Source organism: Nomascus leucogenys, chromosome X (assembly GCF_006542625.1).
Source record: "Nomascus leucogenys isolate Asia chromosome X, Asia_NLE_v1, whole genome shotgun sequence".
Taxonomy (NCBI): domain Eukaryota; kingdom Metazoa; phylum Chordata; class Mammalia; order Primates; family Hylobatidae; genus Nomascus; species Nomascus leucogenys.
The window spans coordinates 29,299,009-29,320,089 of NC_044406.1; the positions used below are offsets into that span (position 1 = coordinate 29,299,009).

The following is a 21,081-nucleotide window of genomic DNA, read 5'->3' on the forward strand; positions in this document are numbered from 1 at the left end:
CTTATGTAAACTATGGACTCTGAGTGATTATGAGGTCTCAATGTAAGTTCATCAATGGTAACAAACGTACCACTCTGGTGTAGGATGCTGATAATGGGGCAGGCTTTGAATTTGTAGGGGCAGGAGGTATATGGAAAATCTCTGCAACGTCCTCTCAGTAACATGAAAAGGAAATGAAAAAGCAAAAAAGAAATACGGGAAGCATTCCCTCCTGTATTTTCTCAAAGAGTTTAAGATTGGTATTTTTACTTTCTTAAATATTTGGTAGAATTTACCCACCAGTGAATCTATCTGGATCTGGAGTTTTCTTTGTGGGGGAAAATTTTGATAGCGAATTCAGTTTCTTTATATATATATATATATATATATATATATACATATATATACACACACACACACACACACACACACTTATTAATATTTACTGTTTTGTCTTGTTTTCAGTTTGGGTAGATTATATTGTTCAGGAAATTTGTCCACTTTAAGGTGTCAAGCTTACTGCATAAAGATGTCCATCACTTTCCCTTATTATCATTAGCAGTGTAATAGATAACCCATCTTTCACTTTTGATTGTGGTAATTTGTGTTCTCTTTTTTTACAGATCAGTCTACCTTGAAGTTTATTGATTTTGTTTATCTTTTCAAAGATCAGACTTGCTTTGTTAACGTTTTCTGTTTTCTAGCTCATTGACTTATCTTTCCTTTCTTCTACTTTGTTTTTACTTTGTTCTTGTCTCATTTCTTAAGGTAGAATTTTAGATATTCCTGTCTTACATGAGCATTTAACGCTATAAATTTCCTTCTAAGCACTGCTTTAACTATTGCATAGGAAAGAATTTTGCCTTGCCCAAAGAGAGGTCTGGCTTTGTCCCTGGCTCAAAACCTTGAAATTTCCCGAGTAATGGCAGTGTCTTTGTTATTTATGGTGGGTCCCTCAGACCACATGATATGGTTTGGCTGTGTCCCCACCCAAATCTCATCTTGAATTCCCACATGTTGTGGGAGGGGCCTGGTGGGAGGTAATTGAATCATGGGGGCAGGTCTTGTGATAGTAAGTCTCATGAGATCTGATGGTTATTATAAGGGAGAGTTTTCCTGCACAAGCTCTCTTTTTAAGATGTGACCTGCTCCTCCTTGCCTTCTGCGATGATTGTGAGGCCCGCCCAGTCTTGGGTATGTCTTTATCAGCAGCGTGAAAACGGACTAATACACCACACCTATAGGGAGTTTATGCTGAGGGATGGCTCATGATGCACGTGTTTTCTGCCATTTCTAATCAATTTGGTCCTGTTTCCAGGGTAAAAACTTTCCAATGCAATTCCTTTAATACAGCTCCTTGAATCAAAACTAAAGTTTGTCTGGCGATACTTCTTTAGTAGACATTCAGGCAAAATCAAGTTTAAAGACTGATTTTATGAACCCAAAAGACTAAATTGATCAATGATAACTATACACCTCAGTGACTTTCGGCAAGAAACTGCACATAATGCTGCCAAAGTGCCAAATCTGGCACTTGGCAGTCATCCACTAAGATGATTCTTTGTGCCATTTTTAGAAATCAATAACTATTTTTTGGCCAGGTGCGGTAGCTCATGTCTATAATCCCAGCACTTTGGGAGGCTGAGTCACTTGAAGTCAAGAGGTCAAGACCAGCCTCGCCACCATGGTGAAACGTCGTCTCTACTAAAAATACAGAAATTAGCCGGGCATGGTGGTGGGTAATCCCAGCTACTTGGGAGGCTGAGACAGGAGAATCGCTTGAACCCAGGAGGTGGAGGTTGCAGTGAGCTGAGACAGTGCCACTGCATTCCAGCCTGGGTGACAGAGAGAGTCTCCATCTCAAAAAAAAAAAAAAAGGAAAGAAATCAATAGGCTGTTTTTAGGTGTAGATCAGATGAAACATCGATGGTAATATTAAACAATAAAAAGAAGAACAGATACTTATAAATAAAAAAAAAACACTCTGTAATGAGCTTAATATATGTAGAAAACTATTCAACCAAAATTTAAGTAATTAGGTCAGGTAGTATTATTTAGATAGAATTTATACATTCCTTTAATTAAGTCTGATGAGATGTTAAATGTTATACTCTCTGGTAATTTTTTTCAAAAATAAGGCATTCTCCACTATTCTGTGTGTCTTCATGATCAATCTACCTTGAGTTGCTTAAGGCAAAAAGGATTAAAATATTAAGAATGAGGCAGAAAGTTAATCTACATTCAATGACTACTTATTTATGAATGAATGAATGAATGACAGGGTCTCTGTCGCCTAGGCTGGAGTACAGTGGCGCAATCTCGGCTCACTGCAACCTCCACCTCCTGGGTTCAAGTGATTCTCATGCCTTAGCCACCTGAGTAGCTGGGATTACAGGCACCCACCATCAGGCCTGGCTAATTTTTGTATTTTTAGTAGAGACGGGGTTTTGCCATGTTGGCCAGGCTAGTCTCGAACTCCTGGCCTCATGTGATCTGTCCGTCTCGGCCTCCCAAAGTGCTGGGATTGCAGGCATGAGCCACTGCGTCTGGCTTAAATGACTGAATGTGTAAGTTCAATTAAAATTAATTTTTTAAGATACGGAAATGCCAATTAAACATTTGGTACATAAAAATAAGAACACGTTTGATATCTTCAATTTTAAATCATTTTTATGTAACAACTATCCAAAAATAATTCCTTCAAACCCTAGTTATATAGGATTTCTTTTGTTCTTGATGGGAAAATACCTAGTCACTACTAATTGCTATGCTCCCCTTTTGAGTACACAAGGATTCTTTTGTTGTCTGAAAAATAATCTTAAGTCTATTGCAAATCTAACTTTCTATTCTCACATTAGACCTTTAAAATCCTCATTATTTTATGAGAATTATCTTTTAGGGTTATAGTTTTTACAATGCTAAGTAAATTTATAATGTTAACTATGTAATATAGTGTTTCAACTTCTGTTTGTAAAAATTATATATTCCATCAAATTACCTCTGACAGTAATTCTAAGAGTTACTAATTTCAGTACTTTTTAAAAACTACAGTTTGGGGACATTTCATTATTGCCACATTATAACACCAATATGGTAAATTTGTTGAGACCAGTGAGCAACATGGTGAAATCCCATCTCTACAAAAAATAAAAAAAAAATTAGCCGGGCATGGTGGTGTGTGCCTACAGTCCCAGCTACTTGGGAGGCGGAGGCAGAAAGATTGCTGGAGCAGAAGGTCGAGGCTGCAATGAGCCAGGATCGCACCACTGCACTCTAGCTGGGGCAGCAGAATGAGACCCTGTCTCAAAAAAATAAAAATTAAAAATAATAAAAATATGGTAACTTTATGCTGAACAAGTTAACCTCTAGTGGAAATTTCTTCAGATAAATGTGAAATCCCAAATTATTTTGACATTTATTTCTATCATATTTGTGACATTTTTCATACTCACCTTTTTTAGATGGCTTGGGTGGTACAACTGGGCCAGGTTCTATGTTGTCATAAAAATTATTCATGGCTTTTGGATCAAAGTTTCCTATAAAGAAAGTAAATTCATCAGGCATTTAAGAACTCTTTTTTCCTGTTATTTGATTTTTTTTTTTTAAAGAAAATATGTAAATAAAACACATAAGAAGGGAAAAAATGTTTTCCAGGATTTCAAAACTCATTACATAATTCTATCCTCCCAATGAAATTGTGTTTTCATCGCTATGAGAAAAGACCCAAGAAAACCACTACACAGATGTATGTCTACAATGTATTACACCTAAAGGAATATTTTTCTAATTGTAAGGCTAGTCTCCTTAGGCAGGATTAGGCATGTGGGGCATTTGGGGAGATAAATGAAGAAGAGAAAAATGAAAGGATGGTTGAACTGTTTTCTCTTTCTGCTTGTTTTGATTTTTAATGAACAAACTGTGAGAAAGAATACTTAAATAATGAAAGTTTACTTTCATATTTTTCATAATTTACCTTAAAAGTTCATTATAAATTGAACTACGGAAGAAGCCAAATATAAACATTTACAAGGATTAATCAAGTTATATTTTGAGACTACTAAGCAACCTCAATAAAAGTGAAATAACATCAGCAGTTTGTGTATTCTTATTTTCAAGAAAAGGAGAATCTTATACTAAATGTTAAATGTTTCCTACAGATTTATCAATGATAAAAGGTGCCAGTTTCAGAATAGATGGAACGATACCTGAGAATTTTGTCTTGCCACAAAATTTTCACCTGTCTTCAAATGTTCATTCCCTGGTCTAGTGTCTGTATTTCAGCCACATCTCCTGCTGTGTCTCCTCCAAGGTTGGTTTTGGGTCCTGCCTTCACTTCTGTGAACCTATCACTGTGTTCTGCTTGTTCTAAACAATTACGGTTAACTGTAGCCATACTTATTTATAGAAGATGCTGTATGGTACTAATACTGATAGTTCAAATATATTAAATCTCTTCATTTCCAGATCTACTTTTTTGTTTCCCAACAAGTTTTCCTTACCAAAAATCACAAAAACTGGTTTTCATCAAATCATGCACTGATTTGCATCTATTCTAAATGCTTATTCCCCTGCCTCCCCCCTCACCACCGAAAAAGGTTTAGATTCCTTCCCTAGCTTAAAAGTTTAGATTGGAAACTCAGTATAAAAAGTTTTCTGCAGTGTGGAAGAGGAGAATTTAGTATAAAATGGATACATTTAGATTCGTTATGAAAAGAGATTTAGAAATGCCTAAATATCTCAAAGAGCTCATTGTCCAATGCAGACAAAAAACACAGCTCTTTGCTTATAAAACCTTAATACTGGTTTCCCTTGCAGGCCCTTTCACAAATGTTTTATCCACTTGAATATGCTGTTTTAAGATAATTTTCTGAAAATAATTGCTGTGATAGCTCATAAAAGCCACAGTGCTATTTGATGTATTAATGGGATCTTTTTATGCTTTAAGAAGCTGCATATGTATTTCTTCAATTACTTGTTACAGCTCATGTTCTAATTTCTAGATCACAAAAGGCTTACTATAAGTATCCTAACCAAATGTTTTACTGTTTGTTTTGCTTCAAAGACCACACAAGTAAAAAAAATTGATGCAATCTTCTAAAATATAGTAGCAATAGTTTATGTAACTCTTACACCATGCATAGTAATTCTTTGATTGCTTCAAGTTAGTAGGCTATAGAGTGACTAGGCTTCTGAAAATAACTTTAAGGGTACCTGACTAGATTGCTCAATTCTCACATTCAAATTTGCTTCTGTCTGTCGTTCAGATAATGCCATGTCTTTTGGGTTCACCTGCCACTAATCTTTAATCTCGCGCTCTGTTTTTTAGACGGAGTCTCTTTCTGTTGCCTAGGCTAGAGTGCAGTGGTGCGATCACGGCTCACTGCAGCCATAACCTCCCGGGCTTGGGTGATCCTCCTGCCTTAGCCTCCCACGTAGCTGGGATCACAGGCACACACCACCACACCTAGCTAATTTTTAAAAAATTATTTGTAGGGATGGGGTCTCCCTATGTTGCCCAGGCTGGTCTCTAACTCTTAGGCTCAAGTGATCCTCTCGCCTTGGCCTCCCAAACTGCTGGGAATACAGGCATAAGCCATTGTGCCCAGCCTACTGTTTGTTTAATCTTGCCTAAAAATGGCAGTGAGATGTTTTATTATATACTCTTAAAACACTGTAGAACCTCTTAGCTGCCATAATCAAGAAAAGTTAAGCGTGGGGGATGGGGGGGGGGCAGGAAAGCTGATTAATACACAGAATTGTTAAGAAAAATTACACGTCAACTTTAACGTAGCAGAACACTTGTATATAGCTATATTTTAAAGTTAAATAAAGACCTAATTTTTACGTGTCTGTTGGCTGGGGTTCCGTATTGTATTTCTTACATAAACCACACCCAGGATGACCTACAGCAGAGGTTGGCAAACCTTTTCTGTCAAGGGCCAGATAATATTTTAGACTTTGTGGACCTGTGATAGAGTCTCTGTTGCAAGCAGTCAACTGTGCTGTTGAAGCACAAAGGCAACCATAAACAATATGTAAACAAATGGGCATGGCTATCGCTCCACTAAAACTTTTATTCACAGAAACAGGCAACAGGCCCTAGTTTGCTGAAACCCCATCTATAATTTTAATTGCTTTAGAATGGAGCAAAAAAGATATTAAGAACACTTATAATGCAAGTTGAGTACAGAATCCTTTTAGACTTTTTTCAGTTGTTTTCACCCTATCTAATTCACAATCCCTATTTTTTGAGTGATTTGCCTTTGGCTTTCATAGAGCGGCTTTCTCCTTCATGTCAGTTTATGAAACATTAAATTGCAGAAATACAATAATTGGCATAAACAGGTTTGGGGACAGAATCAACTCTTGGTAAGCAGACAATTCAACCGATGGGAGCAATATTCATGGGCCTACCAGAATGCAGCCTACTAGTCAAAAGTATGCAGCAGCTGTGGACATCAGTCAGTATATTTTCCACAGAAAATGAAGACCATCTCTAATCTGGTGAGTTGGGTAAATGAAAGTTTAAGAGAGCTTCTGCTGTAGTATACTTCTGTAAAAAAATCCAAAAAACTAAAACTATGATTATAGTTGAATGTTTTCACATAACATAACATGAAAAATAACATATAGAGTTTATTTTAAAACTGAGAAATCTGATACTCTGATTTGGGATCCCTTTTTACAGATATTTAAATGTCTATCACATAATATGAACTCTACTAAGTTTTGGAATTAAAACCCATCAATTTCTAAAATATTGACAGTAAATGACAAAAAGAGGATAAATGCAAAGTAACAACATAGAACAGTCTAAATGATAAGAACTTGATGAAACTGCCGAAGTAAAACTATTTTTTCATCCCCAAATCTGATCCATGACCATGGGACAGGGCGATCTCTTTACCAGGATTGTAATCTTACGGATAAAAACTGTCTCTTAAATCTACAAAACCAAAGTTATTGCTATTTAAGCAGCTTAAAATACCACACTATTACTTATGGTTTACCAAATAATCAAGTCTATACCTCTAGATTGAAGGAGGTCAACTTCTTTCAGTGTACAGTCAACATTTATCTGGAGTTGTCTGTTCATGCTTCTCAATCTTGTCATTTCCTCAGGCTAGTAAGAAAGGACCCAAAATAGCAATTGTGGGAAAGTCATTATCAAGCCCAACATTTAAGAACTGCGTTTCATGTTAATTGTAATGATTGGGTATTACCAAGAATACGGCCTTAGTCCATAAGAGGGCATGTTTAAGAAGTCCTATGTATATGTTTTTAAAGGAATAGTCGGGTAAAATGGGGACATCAAAATGGCCACATATAAACAAAATCTGCATATAAAGTGGCGAGCTGCAGTAGTGGACTGTGTTCTACTATACAAGATACTACCATTTTAATCATAGAGCACTGAGAATATTTTGTGTCTATGTTTTCATGGTAAGGGAAGCTGTAAGAATCAACCTTTTAAACGAGTCATGTCCATGATCTTAGTCTTGTCCAGCCTGGTAAAAATCACAACAGTACGGTGTTTACCAGAATTCTCTCATTCCTTCTTCTTAACAATCCTTTAAGGTAGGTACTAATATTGTGCCCAGTTTATAGATGAGGAAACTGAGACACAGAGAGGTTATATAATTTTCTTAGTTATAAAGCTAGTAATTGGTAGAGCCAGGATTTATATAAAAGACTCCTATATAAATTCATATATAAATATTTTTGTCATATTTTTTCTAGATTGAAGGAGGCAGTTACTCTAGCGCATGAAAACTTCAGAAACAAATGAATTCCATTTGTTCCCCAACTTTGTTTTCTTCTGCCTCTACCTCTTCAGGCCAGCCCACTCCTTAGGCCTTTCAGGGGCACATATGAGGCACTGAAATGTGAAAAGAGTCCTAATCTTCCATTCAGTAAAGCTTTTTGGAAGCCTTTACTTCCCATGCCATTCTTAATTTCTTTATTTATTTATATATATATATATGTATATATATAAATATATGTATATATGTATAGTAAAAAAGTCAAGTCAAAGTTTAGAATCTAGAGGCTGAAATACTGAAGCTTTCAGCACAGCCCAGGTATTAATTGCTAAGGTGATTTTAACTATAACATATGAAGTGAAAAATTAAATATCTGCTACTATAGGAAGACAGAACAAAATCCTATTCTGTTAAAAACATGTACTTTGCTAAACGCTAAATATGTTAATATGCCAGTGAAAGAAAAATGAGGAGAAAGGATATCTTAATTCATATGGTGTTAGGAGGTATTATCAGAGTAACTGAGAATGCCCATTAAATAAGCAGGTATCAAAGTTTAAAATAAGTGATAAAAGGCAGAATATAATAGCTACAATTCCACAGAATGCTAGAGGAACAAAAAAAGTCATTTAGAAATATTTATTATGGACTGCCTTTTCTAATTCCTATGGGCTAAAACTATGTGACATTAATGTGTAAAATGCTTTGCGCTTTGCCTATCAAGCAATATTCAAATAGTTTAAAACATATACTTGAACATTTAAATTAAAGACAATGTAAGGGCTCCAAACAGTGATGCTATCTTCCTAGGAACACATGGAAGAACCTATCGGGAAAGTCAAACACCTGAAAAGGATTATCTTTTCCATAGGTTTTAGGGAGTTGGGGGCAAGAGAGACGTTTCAGCCACAGTGGCCCAAAACAGTGAAGCAGCCACCACACAGTTGCTCATAACAAAAACATACTCTCATCAGGCCGGGTACAGTGGCTCACTCCTGTAATCCCGGCACTTTGGGAGGCCAAGGCAGGTGGATCACTTGAGGTCAGGAGTTTGAGATCAGCCTGGCCAACATGGCAAAACCGTCTCTACCAAAAATACAAAAATTAGCTGGGCGTGGTGGTGCACGCCTGTAGTCCCAGCTACTCGAGAGGCTGAGGCACGAGAATTGCTTGAACTGGGGAGGTGGAGGTTGCAGTGAGCCCAGAATGCACCACTGCACTCCAGCCTGAGCAACAGAGGGAGACTGTCTCAGAAACAACAAACATACTCTCATCAACAGGCTCATTTCCAAAGATAGTAGAACCACTCGATCTTACTAAGGGTTTATCAGTAAGATTCCTATGTCCTTTTTCATATAGCTTCTGATTAAACTGAGGGGGAAAAAAAGCAGTTTCTGAGAAATTACTGCCATTTGTCAAAAGTAGTTTTCGTGGAGGAGGAATTTCAAAATTGGGTATGTATAATTCAAAGTTGTTTGTAAGATAAAAGGATGTTTGTAGCCAACATTTCAAAATAAAAAATGGTAAGCTTTTTTTCCAAAGCTGGCATAGACCAGCATCAAAGACCACTGATGTTCTTTGGTGTATGGGACTCAGTTATGCCTCTGGGACTCAAAGCTGTGGGATAGTCCAAAAACGTAATTAGAACAGGAAGAATGGGGAGGAATAACTTGAGGGAGGGGGTAATTGGCAGCTTTCTGCATATTAAAATCTTATCCTTCAAGGTAAAACTTAAATTTCCCCCTCCTCCTTGAAACTGTTTCATCTATAAACTCTATAGGTAAAAAGCTAACATTTCTATCTCAAAACTCTGAAAGTACTTATATTGTTACCATTTAGCTGGTCAACACTTCTGATTTACTGCCTTATATTTTCTCTCACACACAAATACATATAGACTCACAGATACACCTATCTCATCACAGATACACCTATCTCATTTCACATACAGATCTAAGACATGACATCTTTGTCAGCATTTTATACAATGCTTTGCAAATAACAGATTAAGGGAAATGACATCATCACGCATCTTGTATCTTGCACTTCTGCTCTCCTTAGAAAAAGATTATTTCACTGCTATTCTAAGTTTCTACAACCCCCCTCCCCCACATAGCTGGTCACAAATGTGCACTGCAGTATCATTAGGCAAGCAGCTTTCTAATCAATTTTGTATACACTGCCCGATAAGCAGTTTGTTTGAAAACTTGAAGGTAGCAATGTGTGCTTTAGTAGCAAAAACGTCAATTCTCTACTGGGTATTCCTATACACAAGTGGGACAATGATAAGGCTAGCCATCTACTGATCACCTACTTCATGCCAGGCTTATTACATACACTGTCTCTTTATCTTGACAATTATTATAATGTACTTGCTATAATTCTCTTTTACAGCTAGAGAAAATCAGATGCAGAGAAATCAGATATAGCCAGTGAGCGCCTGAGCAATTCTGACTCCCAAGCCTATGTGGGCTCTCTTTCCACTGTATCATGGTGCCTCAAATGAGCCTTGATGAGCAAAATGGGAAATCTGACTAAGTGATTTATTTCTTAACTTCCTACATAAGTATAATCTTATATATGTTCCTCAAGTTCAAAGGAAGTCAAAGTACAAAATGCTTCAGATTTGTGTGTCTAAACCTCAAGCAAATTTTTCTAGTATTTTGCAACCAACACATATTTTATAAGAACACTTACTATTTGTTGGGCATTGTGTAAACTGCTTCACATATATTACCTCATATAATCCTAAGAAAAATCCCTAAGATGGGCACTATACCACACATTTTATAGATAAGAAAACAAGCATAGAGAAAGTTACTTATCCAAGGATACATGAGTGACACAAATAGAAGTAGGATTCAAACTGGCACCTGACTTGAAAGCCTACTCATGGTCTCAACCACCATATACTGTCCCTCTGCTGTGTACTACAATTGTCCTCCATTTTACACTAGGCTTGGTAATGGAAACACACAGGAAACACACTTAAATGTCTTATTTCTCAGATGTTAGCACCCACATGAACTACCAATTTCTCAATCTGGGGGATGGCTACATGGGGGTTCATTATACTATTTTATGTATCTTTGAAATTATAATAAAAGTTAAAACTAAATTACAGCCCAGGGCAGCAGTTTCACCAACTTCTCTTTTTCCTTTCTCAAGAAGATAGACCGGGGGCCAGGTGCGGTGGCTCATGCCTGGAATCCCAGCACTTTGGGAGGCCGAGGCGGGCAGATCACAAGGTCAGGAGTTCAAGACTAGCCTGGCCAACATGGTGAAACCCCGTCTCTACTAAAGATACAAAAAATTAGCCAGGCGTGGTGGCGCACTCCTGTAATCACAGCTACTCGGGAGGCTGAGGCAGGAGAATCGCTTGAACCTGGGAGGCGGAGGTTGCCATGAGCTGAGATTGCGCCATTGCACTCCAGCCTGGGTGACAGGGTGAGACTCTCCGTCTCAAAAAAAAAAAAAAAAAAGATACATCAATAAGAGCTCTGATATAAAATCTGGGGCTTTTTTTTTTTTTTTTTTTTTTTTAGTACTAACCTATGCTACATTAGACAGTTCTCCACTTCCAATGAAAAACAAAAAAACCAATATTTTATTTAGCAGGGATTATCACACAGCAAGTAGTTGCTAAATAAAATGTATATGATTAAAGAAAATTACTATGCTAAGAAAATTTGTTTATGCTCTACAGGTACCTAAAGGTTTCCAAAGTACCCAACTACCACAGGTGGATTCCCATATGGGTTATGTCCTTCAATATCTACCGCAATCAGAGGATTCAATTAAGATTTCAAATGGAGAAAATGAGGCAGAAATTTGATTTATATTAACATCACCTTTCCATTAAAGATAGCTTTGTTATTTTCCAGTGCTTTAAGTAGTTAAAATCTTCCTCCTCACTTCTAATATTGACTATACACGATATTACAAAAAAGTCGTTAAATTAGTGAATATGCCTATTTCTCAAGATTCTCTTTCTCAAAAACTCCCACTTGTTCCCTCTTACCAGCAGAATAAAGTTCAAGCACCTCGACCTAGCATTCAAGGTCAAAGCTCCAGTTAACCTCTGTTAACTCTTCAGAAATCTCATGCTTATGCCAGGGAATTGTAGTTACTGTCTCCTAAAAGTCACTCTCCATCTTGACTTCAAGCCTTCATTACCTTATTGTTCTTTTCTCTTCTAAAATGCCTTCCCCTTTTCTCTCTTGCCTATTGTTTAGGGCAGTGGTTCCTCACTCTTTTTTTCCTTCAATGTAATAATTTTATGAAAATCTGATGAAAGCTATAGACCCACTTCCCATATTAAACACACTTATGAAACTCTGCATATAATTTCAGAGAATTCACAGATCCCCTTTGAAGCCAAGAACCTCAGGTAGAAACTTCTCTATGAGGGAGTGGCTGCAGACATGCTGACTGCAAGAGGCCTGACATATGCCCACTTCTCTAAACCTGTAAACTCAGAGATTGCCCTAAGTTTAGAGAGGGTAGGAAAATGAGGAAAGGCTTCATGGAAAAAGTAGAGGTTAAGTTGAGCCTTGAAGAACAGGACAGACAAGATTTACACGTGCAGAGCTTTTTAGAAGGGCATTCCAGCAGGAGGATAATGTAAGAGCAGAGAAGTGCAATGAATCTGCACGGAAACGAGTTGATGTATAAATTCTCTCATTACCCGTGAACATATACAGCACTTACCATACTGTATTATAATTATCTGTTGATGTATCTATTTTTCCCACTGGTAGGTATGTACTAAGCATCTAGCATAGTACCACACTGCATAAACTATATGCACAAAACTGCTAAATGTTGAAAGGTGAAATGATAGGTTGGATCATCGCTTGTGAAGTCACAAGATTTTAAACATGCTTCAAAATTCTCAGTTGTTGGGGATCGTTAGAACTCATATATATTAACCAACATGTTAAAACTATATTATCCGAATCTTTTCATTAGAGCAGTTCCCTTTAAGACTGCTATCAATCAATACTGTTATCTCAGTTTCTACAATTATTTATACTTAACAAAACTGCTCTGCCTTAAAATATTCTACAGTCAACACTTCCCCAAAATTCATATTGATCTATTCTAACTCATCTGAATTAATGTACTTACAAAAAAATTTTAAATGTTTAAAAATATATATATCATATGCTTAGAAGAATAAATGAATACACAAAGAATAATTCATCAAATTTTTGGTCAGGGTGCACTTTTCATTTCTATTTTGACAGCAATTTACAAATAAATGAGATGCTATACCTTGATTATAATCATCAGTGTTTGAAAATACTGATGAGCCTATGGAATCTGCATACATGAATTATTTTGATGAGAACTACTAAAGGCAAAAGTCCTTCATCTGTTGTTTTAAAAATAAGCAACAATAACAACAACAAAAAAACCCAGAACTCTGCCAGGAATAAAACCTAAAGAAAAATAAATGACCTGACAGCCAATATTCCAACCCTCCTATTAACACATCCTAACAGATCACTTACCGTAGGGATCGCAGTGGTGCAGCTGACTCTTCTGAGCCGTCTCTGCATCAGGTCATGCTCCATACCGTTAACTTCAGACTTCAACCGCTCTAGCTCCTCTTTCTCAAGTTTCAATTGCTTTGCTAACCTCTCCATCCTTGCTCGTTGATGTAACAGCAAGGCTACAGCATTATAGATAACGTCATTGCAGAGAACAACATTGAATAAGTGACTGGAAAATTTCGATATGCACTGCTAATGTATAAAAGACTCATCCAACTTGAGGGTTGGCATTTACTCTCATGTCTTTCTAATGCTATGCTGCCTCCATATCTGCTTCAATTTAGCCCTCTGAATGCAACCAAAGTGACATCACCTGAACATCCCTCTTGTTCTATTGTCCTAAGATTCTCTTTATACTTGTGTGTGTTTTGAATAGGCTGACTACCAGGCATACTGAATAATTACTTCCCTTCTTATACACTGAAAGAAAACTAAATTCTCAGGTATCTTGAAACAATCTGAATAGACTTTTTAAAAACTCTGTATCTAATTTAGGTCTACTATTAGCTAATCCAATAATCTACTATTAGCTAATCCAGTAATTCCACTTTTATATATTATTACTTTTTAGCTAATCCAATAATTCCATTTCTTATATATTATTTATATGTAAATATCATTATGCCCTCTGGGCCATCCTCTTTAGAAAAGATTCAAATTCTTTCATTTGATGAACTTTAGTCCGTTCTCCATGAATCTCTTTTTCCTACTCTGTAGTTGGTATTTTTGACAATTTCCGTGTCACTTGTATTTTTCGCTCTATGAATATTTTTTCTAAACTAAGCCTTATTAGGCCTACACTTTCATGTTTTAAAACAAAGTCTATAGATGACTCTGAAGCACTAACTTTATTCTTTTTGTTTGTTTTGGACACAGTCTCCCTCTGTTGCCCAGGCTGGAGTGCAGTGGCGTGATCTCGCCTCACTGCAACCTCTGCCTCCGGGATTCAAGCGATTCTCCTGCCTTAGCTTCCCGAGTAGCTGGGATTACAGGCATGCACCACCACACCCAGCTAATTTTTGTATTTTTAGCAGAGGTGGGGTTTCTCCATGTTGGCCAGGCTGGTCTCAAAGTCCTGACCTCAGGTGATCCACGTGCCTCAGCCTCCCAAAGTGCTGGGATTACAGGCGTGAGCCACTGCACCTGGCCACTAACTTTATTCTTAATAGCAATGCTACTGCCCAACATTTAATACTAAACATTTAATTAAAACTAAACAGCTAATATATTTGAATGGGAGATTGTTGCCTCTCCACAGAAATTAAATTTCATAAAAGGGTTAAAATTTACCTTGTGTGTAGGCATAGTCATCTGATCCAGAACTAGAACTTCTCTGATATTTATGGCTTCCCTTTTCTCCCCCAGAGCCTGGTATCACTGAAATGGGCTGAATAGGTTCTGGTGCTGCAGAGCGCTCTTCTTGGTCCACTAAATTTAAAAGATTTTCAGTCGTTGCTCGGCCTACGGTAATTTTAAAAACTGTAGTTGGGTTTGGTATCACTCGAGGAGATGGTGATGGAGTACAAGAAGGTCCAGTTGGCTGTGTATATGTAATATACACAGGATTAACACTAAATGGAGGTTTTGGTTGACTAGATATCCCTCTTGAAGGAGAACTTGAAGGTGGCGTGGTGGCTGTGTACAGTGAGTGTTGATTCCGTGGAGATGGTTGATTACTGATGGGTGAAGGACTCCTATTAATTGCTGTCCCAGGTCTTTGAGAAGGTTCAACTGTAATTTCTATCTTCTTCATGGAACCTTTGGATAAACTAGATGCTGTGTATGGAAGATAGGCTACTGAATGGCTTCCCTGTTTCTGATAGCTAGGAGGTCCTTGTTGATATGGATGGGGTGGAGTAGTTGAAGGACTAGGTGGCATAAAGATGTGGCCCAACTGAGAAGGTTGCACTTGATGCTGTGGAGAGCTGAAGGGTGAAGGACACTGAGAAGGAGGTGGTGAATGGTAAGCAGACTGAGGGATCTGCTGCTGTTTGGGAGAATACTGAGAAGGTTGATAGTTCTGTTGGTGTGGATAAACAGGTAAAGGACGCTGGCTATAGTGAGGCACTGGGCCCTGTGGTGAGGACTGCCACGGCGTACTCTGAGGAGTTTGTCTTCCTGATGAACTCTGAGATGTCTGTCTAATATAAATAGAACCAGGAGACCCATAGAGATTGCTTGGAATTTGTGGAAGAATTTGTAAAGCTCTTGGTACAGTCTGTCCAGAAGGGAGATTCTGGGATACTGTAACAGTAATTGGATTTGTACTATACCGAGGTATGTGCATGTATGAAGGAGGTGGCGGTGGTGGTGAAGGCCCTTGCATAGCAGACGGATTCATTCCTGTTTGCATGGAAGATGGCTGTTGAGGTGGCTGTGAAGGAGGAGTAGCTGCACTTCTGTTCTGTTCATTCATAAAAAATGGATTGTAGCTGGGAGTAGCAGCAACAACAGCTGGAGCTGAGTGTGGTTCTTGAACTAAACATATCAGCTGTTTACCTGCTGCATGCTGAGGATCAATATGTCCATCACTTGAGCTATGTACCAGTGTTCGACCACCATTAAGTTGGGCTCCATCTCCTGGGTGATAGCTACTAGGAGAATGGATACCCAGGTTAATATGTAAAAGGCGATTTCTATTCATCCTATTGTCATCTGGACTATGGTATTCCATATATAAGTATTTGCTACTCTCCTGGGAAAGGGCTCGGCAACAGGCTTCAAGATTGTTGTTATTCTAGGGGAGAAAAATGGTAAAAGTAACATTGGCAACATTAACAAATTCTAACAGTGGAAGTCAGGCTTTGCCAGAGAGTTATGCAAATACTACTGTCACAGAATAGAGAGCAGTATTTTAACCACAAAAAACTTCATGATCATCTATCCTGAAAAGGAGATCCCAAATGATTCATATTATTTTACAAACATTTAGCTCACATTACTAGTACTACCACTACTGCTACTGCTACAGAAATGTAAAGTACCTACTAATGAACACTGTGACTCAAACCCAAGTTTTCTGACTCCAAATCCAGGACTCATTTTATACTTGTTGCATCTCAACAAATTAAAATGTTGGGCTTATCTCGGATTCACCACAATTGCTGCAATATAAGTATAAGTAATATCCATTATTAATATTTAAATTGATAAAAAACATAAAAATAACCATGCTTTAGTTTTTAAAAGGCACTAAAACCACAAAAGGAGAAAAAGAATTACAATAAAATTCCTCAAGAGTTAAAACAATAAAAATTCTAAAGCAGCCCTCATTTTTCTTTTACCTAAATTTATCCTTGAATAACTTCAACTGTCTGAACCATTATATAAGATTTAAGCAAAACGAATCAGTATCAAAAAAGTCCATAACTTGAACTATGTCTCCATGACTTTGCCCGAGTTAGGGTAATTTAATTAAAAACCTGGTGTCGACTGCCTTAATTAAATTCATTCATACTCTCACAGTCTCAAAAGTTTCTAACCGCTGAAAGGTGTCTTGGTATACTTTCAAAATCACTGAAAGATTTGAATTGTTTAATTCTACACACTCACAAAGAAGGTAATAGCAAACTGACACTTTTGAAGTTCCAACTGACAGTAATCAGACTAATAAAAGGTTCCCTCTTTGTAAAATGTTAATTTATCATAAAGCAGTTTTCTATGGAAATACAGAATTCCAAACTATTTTACTAGTGTAAAACACATATTATCTACTACTTTTGAAGTAATCCATAAAAGTTTCCCAATTATTGTGACATTCTCTGTAGTTCATAAATATACACATGGATATGTACATGTATAGATATTACTATATATTTATTTTAGGAAAAGTACATTTTATATAAAAATGAAAGGAAATAATTCATTTCTGCTGAGAACCAAATGAAGTTAAACCTAAAACAGGACCCATAATGTTGTAATTTTAGAGTTGGGAGAACTCCTATTAGAGTTCATCTGCTCCAATTCAACACACATTTACAGATGAGGAAAAAGATGCCTGGGAAGTTACATGGCTTGACAATAGGCACTTAACTAGTTAACAGAAAAGCCAATTCTAGATTCTTATTCTCCTGAGTCCCAATGCTCTTTCCACACGGTAATTTCAAGGGAAAGGATGTCTGGCCGAAAGGACATTATTAAACTGGAGCTTTAGGAAGTTTAAAAAAAAGTCAAGCAAATCTTTGCAAAATGAATTCTTAGAAATTTAATGAATTGGCTTTATTAAAACTCTATAGATCATTTTTAACCTTTTCTTTATATAAAGTTTTTGATACTAAAATTCAAATACTTTAAAAAATGAGATCATGTGTGTAAAACATTAACATTCTACCCAGATGATAGTAACAAATGGTAATTATAATCAATATAGAAAATTTAAAATTCAAATACTTTTAAAAATACTTTGAGTCACAGAAAGATGTATTAATTGAAGAAAATCATTACAACTCAAAGATTTGAATTATTTTTACCTTGCTTGAAAATCGTATTGAGCAAGGAAGGGAAGATATTAAAAGCAAATTTGGAGCCAAAGGATTCAAAGTGATTGCCAACTAGAATGTGTCACTGACAGACATCTGAAGGAAAAAAATATGGAAGGTGAAATAAAGTATATATATATTTTTTAAATAGACCTATGGATTAGGGGAAAACAAAAACTAGGGTGTTTCGTTTGAAACATAAGGTAGTCATGGATACTTTACCATCTGATATTTTTATTATTAATAACCCTGAAATTCCATGTTCTCTACACTGAGTTAGCCTACTTAGTATTGTCACAAAAAGGATCCAAATTCAAAATGATATAAAGTTGGAATTGTTAGCATGTCTATAGTGACAAGTTGAGTAAATTTTCCTATGAAGAAAAATTTAAAACCGGCCAGGTGCGGTGGCTCACGCTTGTAATCCCAGCACTTTGGGAGGCCGAGGCGGGTGGATCACGAGGTCAGGAGATCGAGACCACGGTGAAACCCCGTCTCTACTAAAAATACAAAAAAAAATTAGCCGGGTGTGTTGGCGGGCGCCTATAGTCCCAGCTACTCGGAGAGGCTGAGGCAGGAGAATGGCGTGAACCCGGGAGGCGGAGCTTGCAGTGAGCTGAGATCGCGCCACTACTGGGTGACAGAGAGAGACTCTCAAAAAAAAAAAAAAAAAAAAAAAAGAAAAATTAAAAACCACAAAACCAAGATATTAAAGTATTATTTTTTACAGAAGTACTGTACAAAGAAAACTACCAGAATAGATTCTAATGTCACATTTGACTGTTAAGTGTCTTTAAAGAAAAATAAGGATAAAAAATGTATCAAACAGTAAACATGAAGAAGAAATCAAATTCATTTCAGAGGTAAGAATTTTTAAGACATATAATAAACACTTTTGAAAGGAATGAGGCAAAAAAGCATCATATTCCTAAAAAGTGATCCTAAATTGAGGATGATACCCCAGAGTGAGGCTCTAAGGCTTGCACATTAAATGCAAACTACTGAGCCTCGTACATTTTAATGTGAATAAAGCAGTTTTCCAGAGCCAGTAGGTGGTAAATCTCCATACCAATATATTTTATTAATCCCAAAGGAAGAAAAAAGTGAAAGACTTAGGACAGTGTAATTATCAACAAATGTTCACTGAGCTGAATTTAAAGTTCTATTCCTTCAGTTTAGTTAAATGGTCATGAAAAATGCAGGTAATAATGGGCTAAGTGAAATAAAACAAGGTCAGGGCTAGGTTGGGCCCTAAGATAGGTGAGGAAGGTGATTGCTAGGAAGAGGTTTAAACTAAAAGCTTCATCCTTACTTGGTTTCAGTCCGGTGGGAAGTGTCTTTGCTCTACCAGAAACCAAAATGGGGCTAAAGTAAAGAGCTGAGATTCAGGCTGGGAATGTGTGTGAGAAAAAGCAAAGGCAAGCTGTAACACAAAAACCATAAGCCCAAAGCTCTAGACTAGTAAAGGGCTTGCAAACAAAGGAAGCACCTCTGTTACCATCATTGTTCTGTGAGTCTCTATTTATAATTAACCACACCTGCATATAGGTTTAGGTTATATCCTGAGCTGCTCACACTGCCATAAGGTAGAGTTTGAACATGAGTACTGACTGTGTGTGAGGAAGACCAGTGAGCATGGTAGAAGTACTGCTGCCCAAAGTTAAGCAAACAGGTAAATGCCATAACCCAAAACACTAAGATCCTGTGAAGAATGATATAAAACACAACAAGGGGACAGTGGAATAGGGAGATGGGGTACAGGGAAAGTGGCAGGCCTACTTCTGTTTGTTGTCCCCTGAGTGGGAAAGACACATTCTATCTTAGAGATGAGATTTAATTCAATGTAAGACACACAGCAAGACAAAGGTAATGTGAGTGAAAGTGGGCTTACATTTAAAATTAGGTATCAGTAAGGATTTAGCATTAGAAAAACAGGAAGTGGATTATCTACAGACTTTTAAAAAAAGACTCAAAAGTGTATAGTCTAAGAAGTTAAAATGATAAATTTGAGATTCAAAATTCAACTCTAAGGACTTAGGGACTGATAGTACAACCCAAAAACTTCAAAAAGTGAAACATAAGGAGAATCTGTTTTTCTTGTTGTTACATGCTTTTATTCTCTTCTCCAATCTGTGGTTCTCAATGGTGGGAGATTTTGCCTCCCATGAGACATCTGGCAATGTCTAAAGACATTTTCAGTTGTCACAACTGTGGGGATGCTATTGGTGTTTACTGGGTAGAGGCCTCGGATGCCTAGAAAGTTTAGTAATTCTACAATGCACAAGGCCGACTCCCACAACAGAGAATTATCCAGGCTAGACTGTCAACAGTGCCAAGGTTGAGGGGAAATCCTGCTCTAAATGTTCCCCCCGACCACACACACACACACACACACACACACACATACACACAGAAAACATACCTGGGTTCTAATTACATCACACATCACCAGCTCTAATAGGAAAAACTAGAACTTAATATCACTATCACTGGTAGGTAACTTACCTGTAACATGCACTGAGACACCACGCCCTCTGGAATTTCAGGGAAACGTTGTCGAAGATCATGGAGAACCTGAATATCAAGCTGTGGGCTGCTTTGCGCCATGCCAGAGCAAATGGTGGCCAAGTTTCTCTTAGGAAATGGATGTTAACCGGCTTTCCAAAAGTAATGATCTTCTAGCACCACAGTCATTTTCTATTTTAAAAAAAAAAAAAAGTATGGTTAAGTCTAGTTACATATTTTACTTTATTCCTATTGATCCTATACATCTCAGTAGTGGTGGCATCTCCTCTAAGGAGGCTTCCACTGACACTCCTTCTTAGTCCTGCTGCCTTGCCTCTCCCCTCCACGATGCTGCCAAAGCAGGCTGTGCTTATCCTCACAGAAACACTAAACATGCTATACTGAAACCATCTATGCACCTAAAGGTCTCACGTATTTAAAAAACAAACAAAAAACAAAAACCTGAAGCCCCACATGGAATATAGCTCATTATTAAAGACAGTGAGGAAGTACTCAAGAAGTGATGGGAACATATAAGGACCTGGAAGTCAACTTGAAGAGGTGCACTCACTGGCCACATTTGCAACAATTTGAATACCAAAATAATAAAAGACAGTAATGAGTTATAAACCTGTAGAAAAGAGGGAGCCATGTGTCCGTATCAATGAAGATAGCTAAATACATACCTACAAAAATAGGGGAGAAGGGAAGTCCCTGCTTACAGTAAAATCCAATTGGTAAACATGCAGGAGTGCTGGAGCTGGAAAAATCATCATTTTGCAGCCATCATAGTGTAGA

General features: G+C 37.2%; 1 protein-coding gene across 4 annotated transcripts in view; it reads right to left on the reverse strand.

Moving 5' to 3' along the window:
* Positions 1-21,081, reverse strand: part of TAB3 (TGF-beta activated kinase 1 (MAP3K7) binding protein 3) — a 61,444-nt gene that overhangs the window by 11,816 nt on the left and 28,547 nt on the right. For 3 of the 4 annotated variants that reach the window (XM_030807318.1, XM_012500892.2, XM_030807317.1), the window contains 5 exons: positions 20,284-20,475; positions 14,591-16,037; positions 13,259-13,419; positions 7,009-7,102; positions 3,432-3,515 (listed from right to left, as the gene is read on the reverse strand). In XM_030807318.1, coding sequence (XP_030663178.1) covers positions 3,432-3,515; positions 7,009-7,102; positions 13,259-13,419; positions 14,591-16,037; positions 20,284-20,385 — 1,888 coding nt within the window. In that variant the 5' untranslated portion in view covers positions 20,386-20,475. The remainder of the gene's footprint in view (positions 1-3,431; positions 3,516-7,008; positions 7,103-13,258; positions 13,420-14,590; positions 16,038-20,283; positions 20,476-21,081) is intronic. The other variant, XR_004028756.1, reaches the window with a different exon arrangement.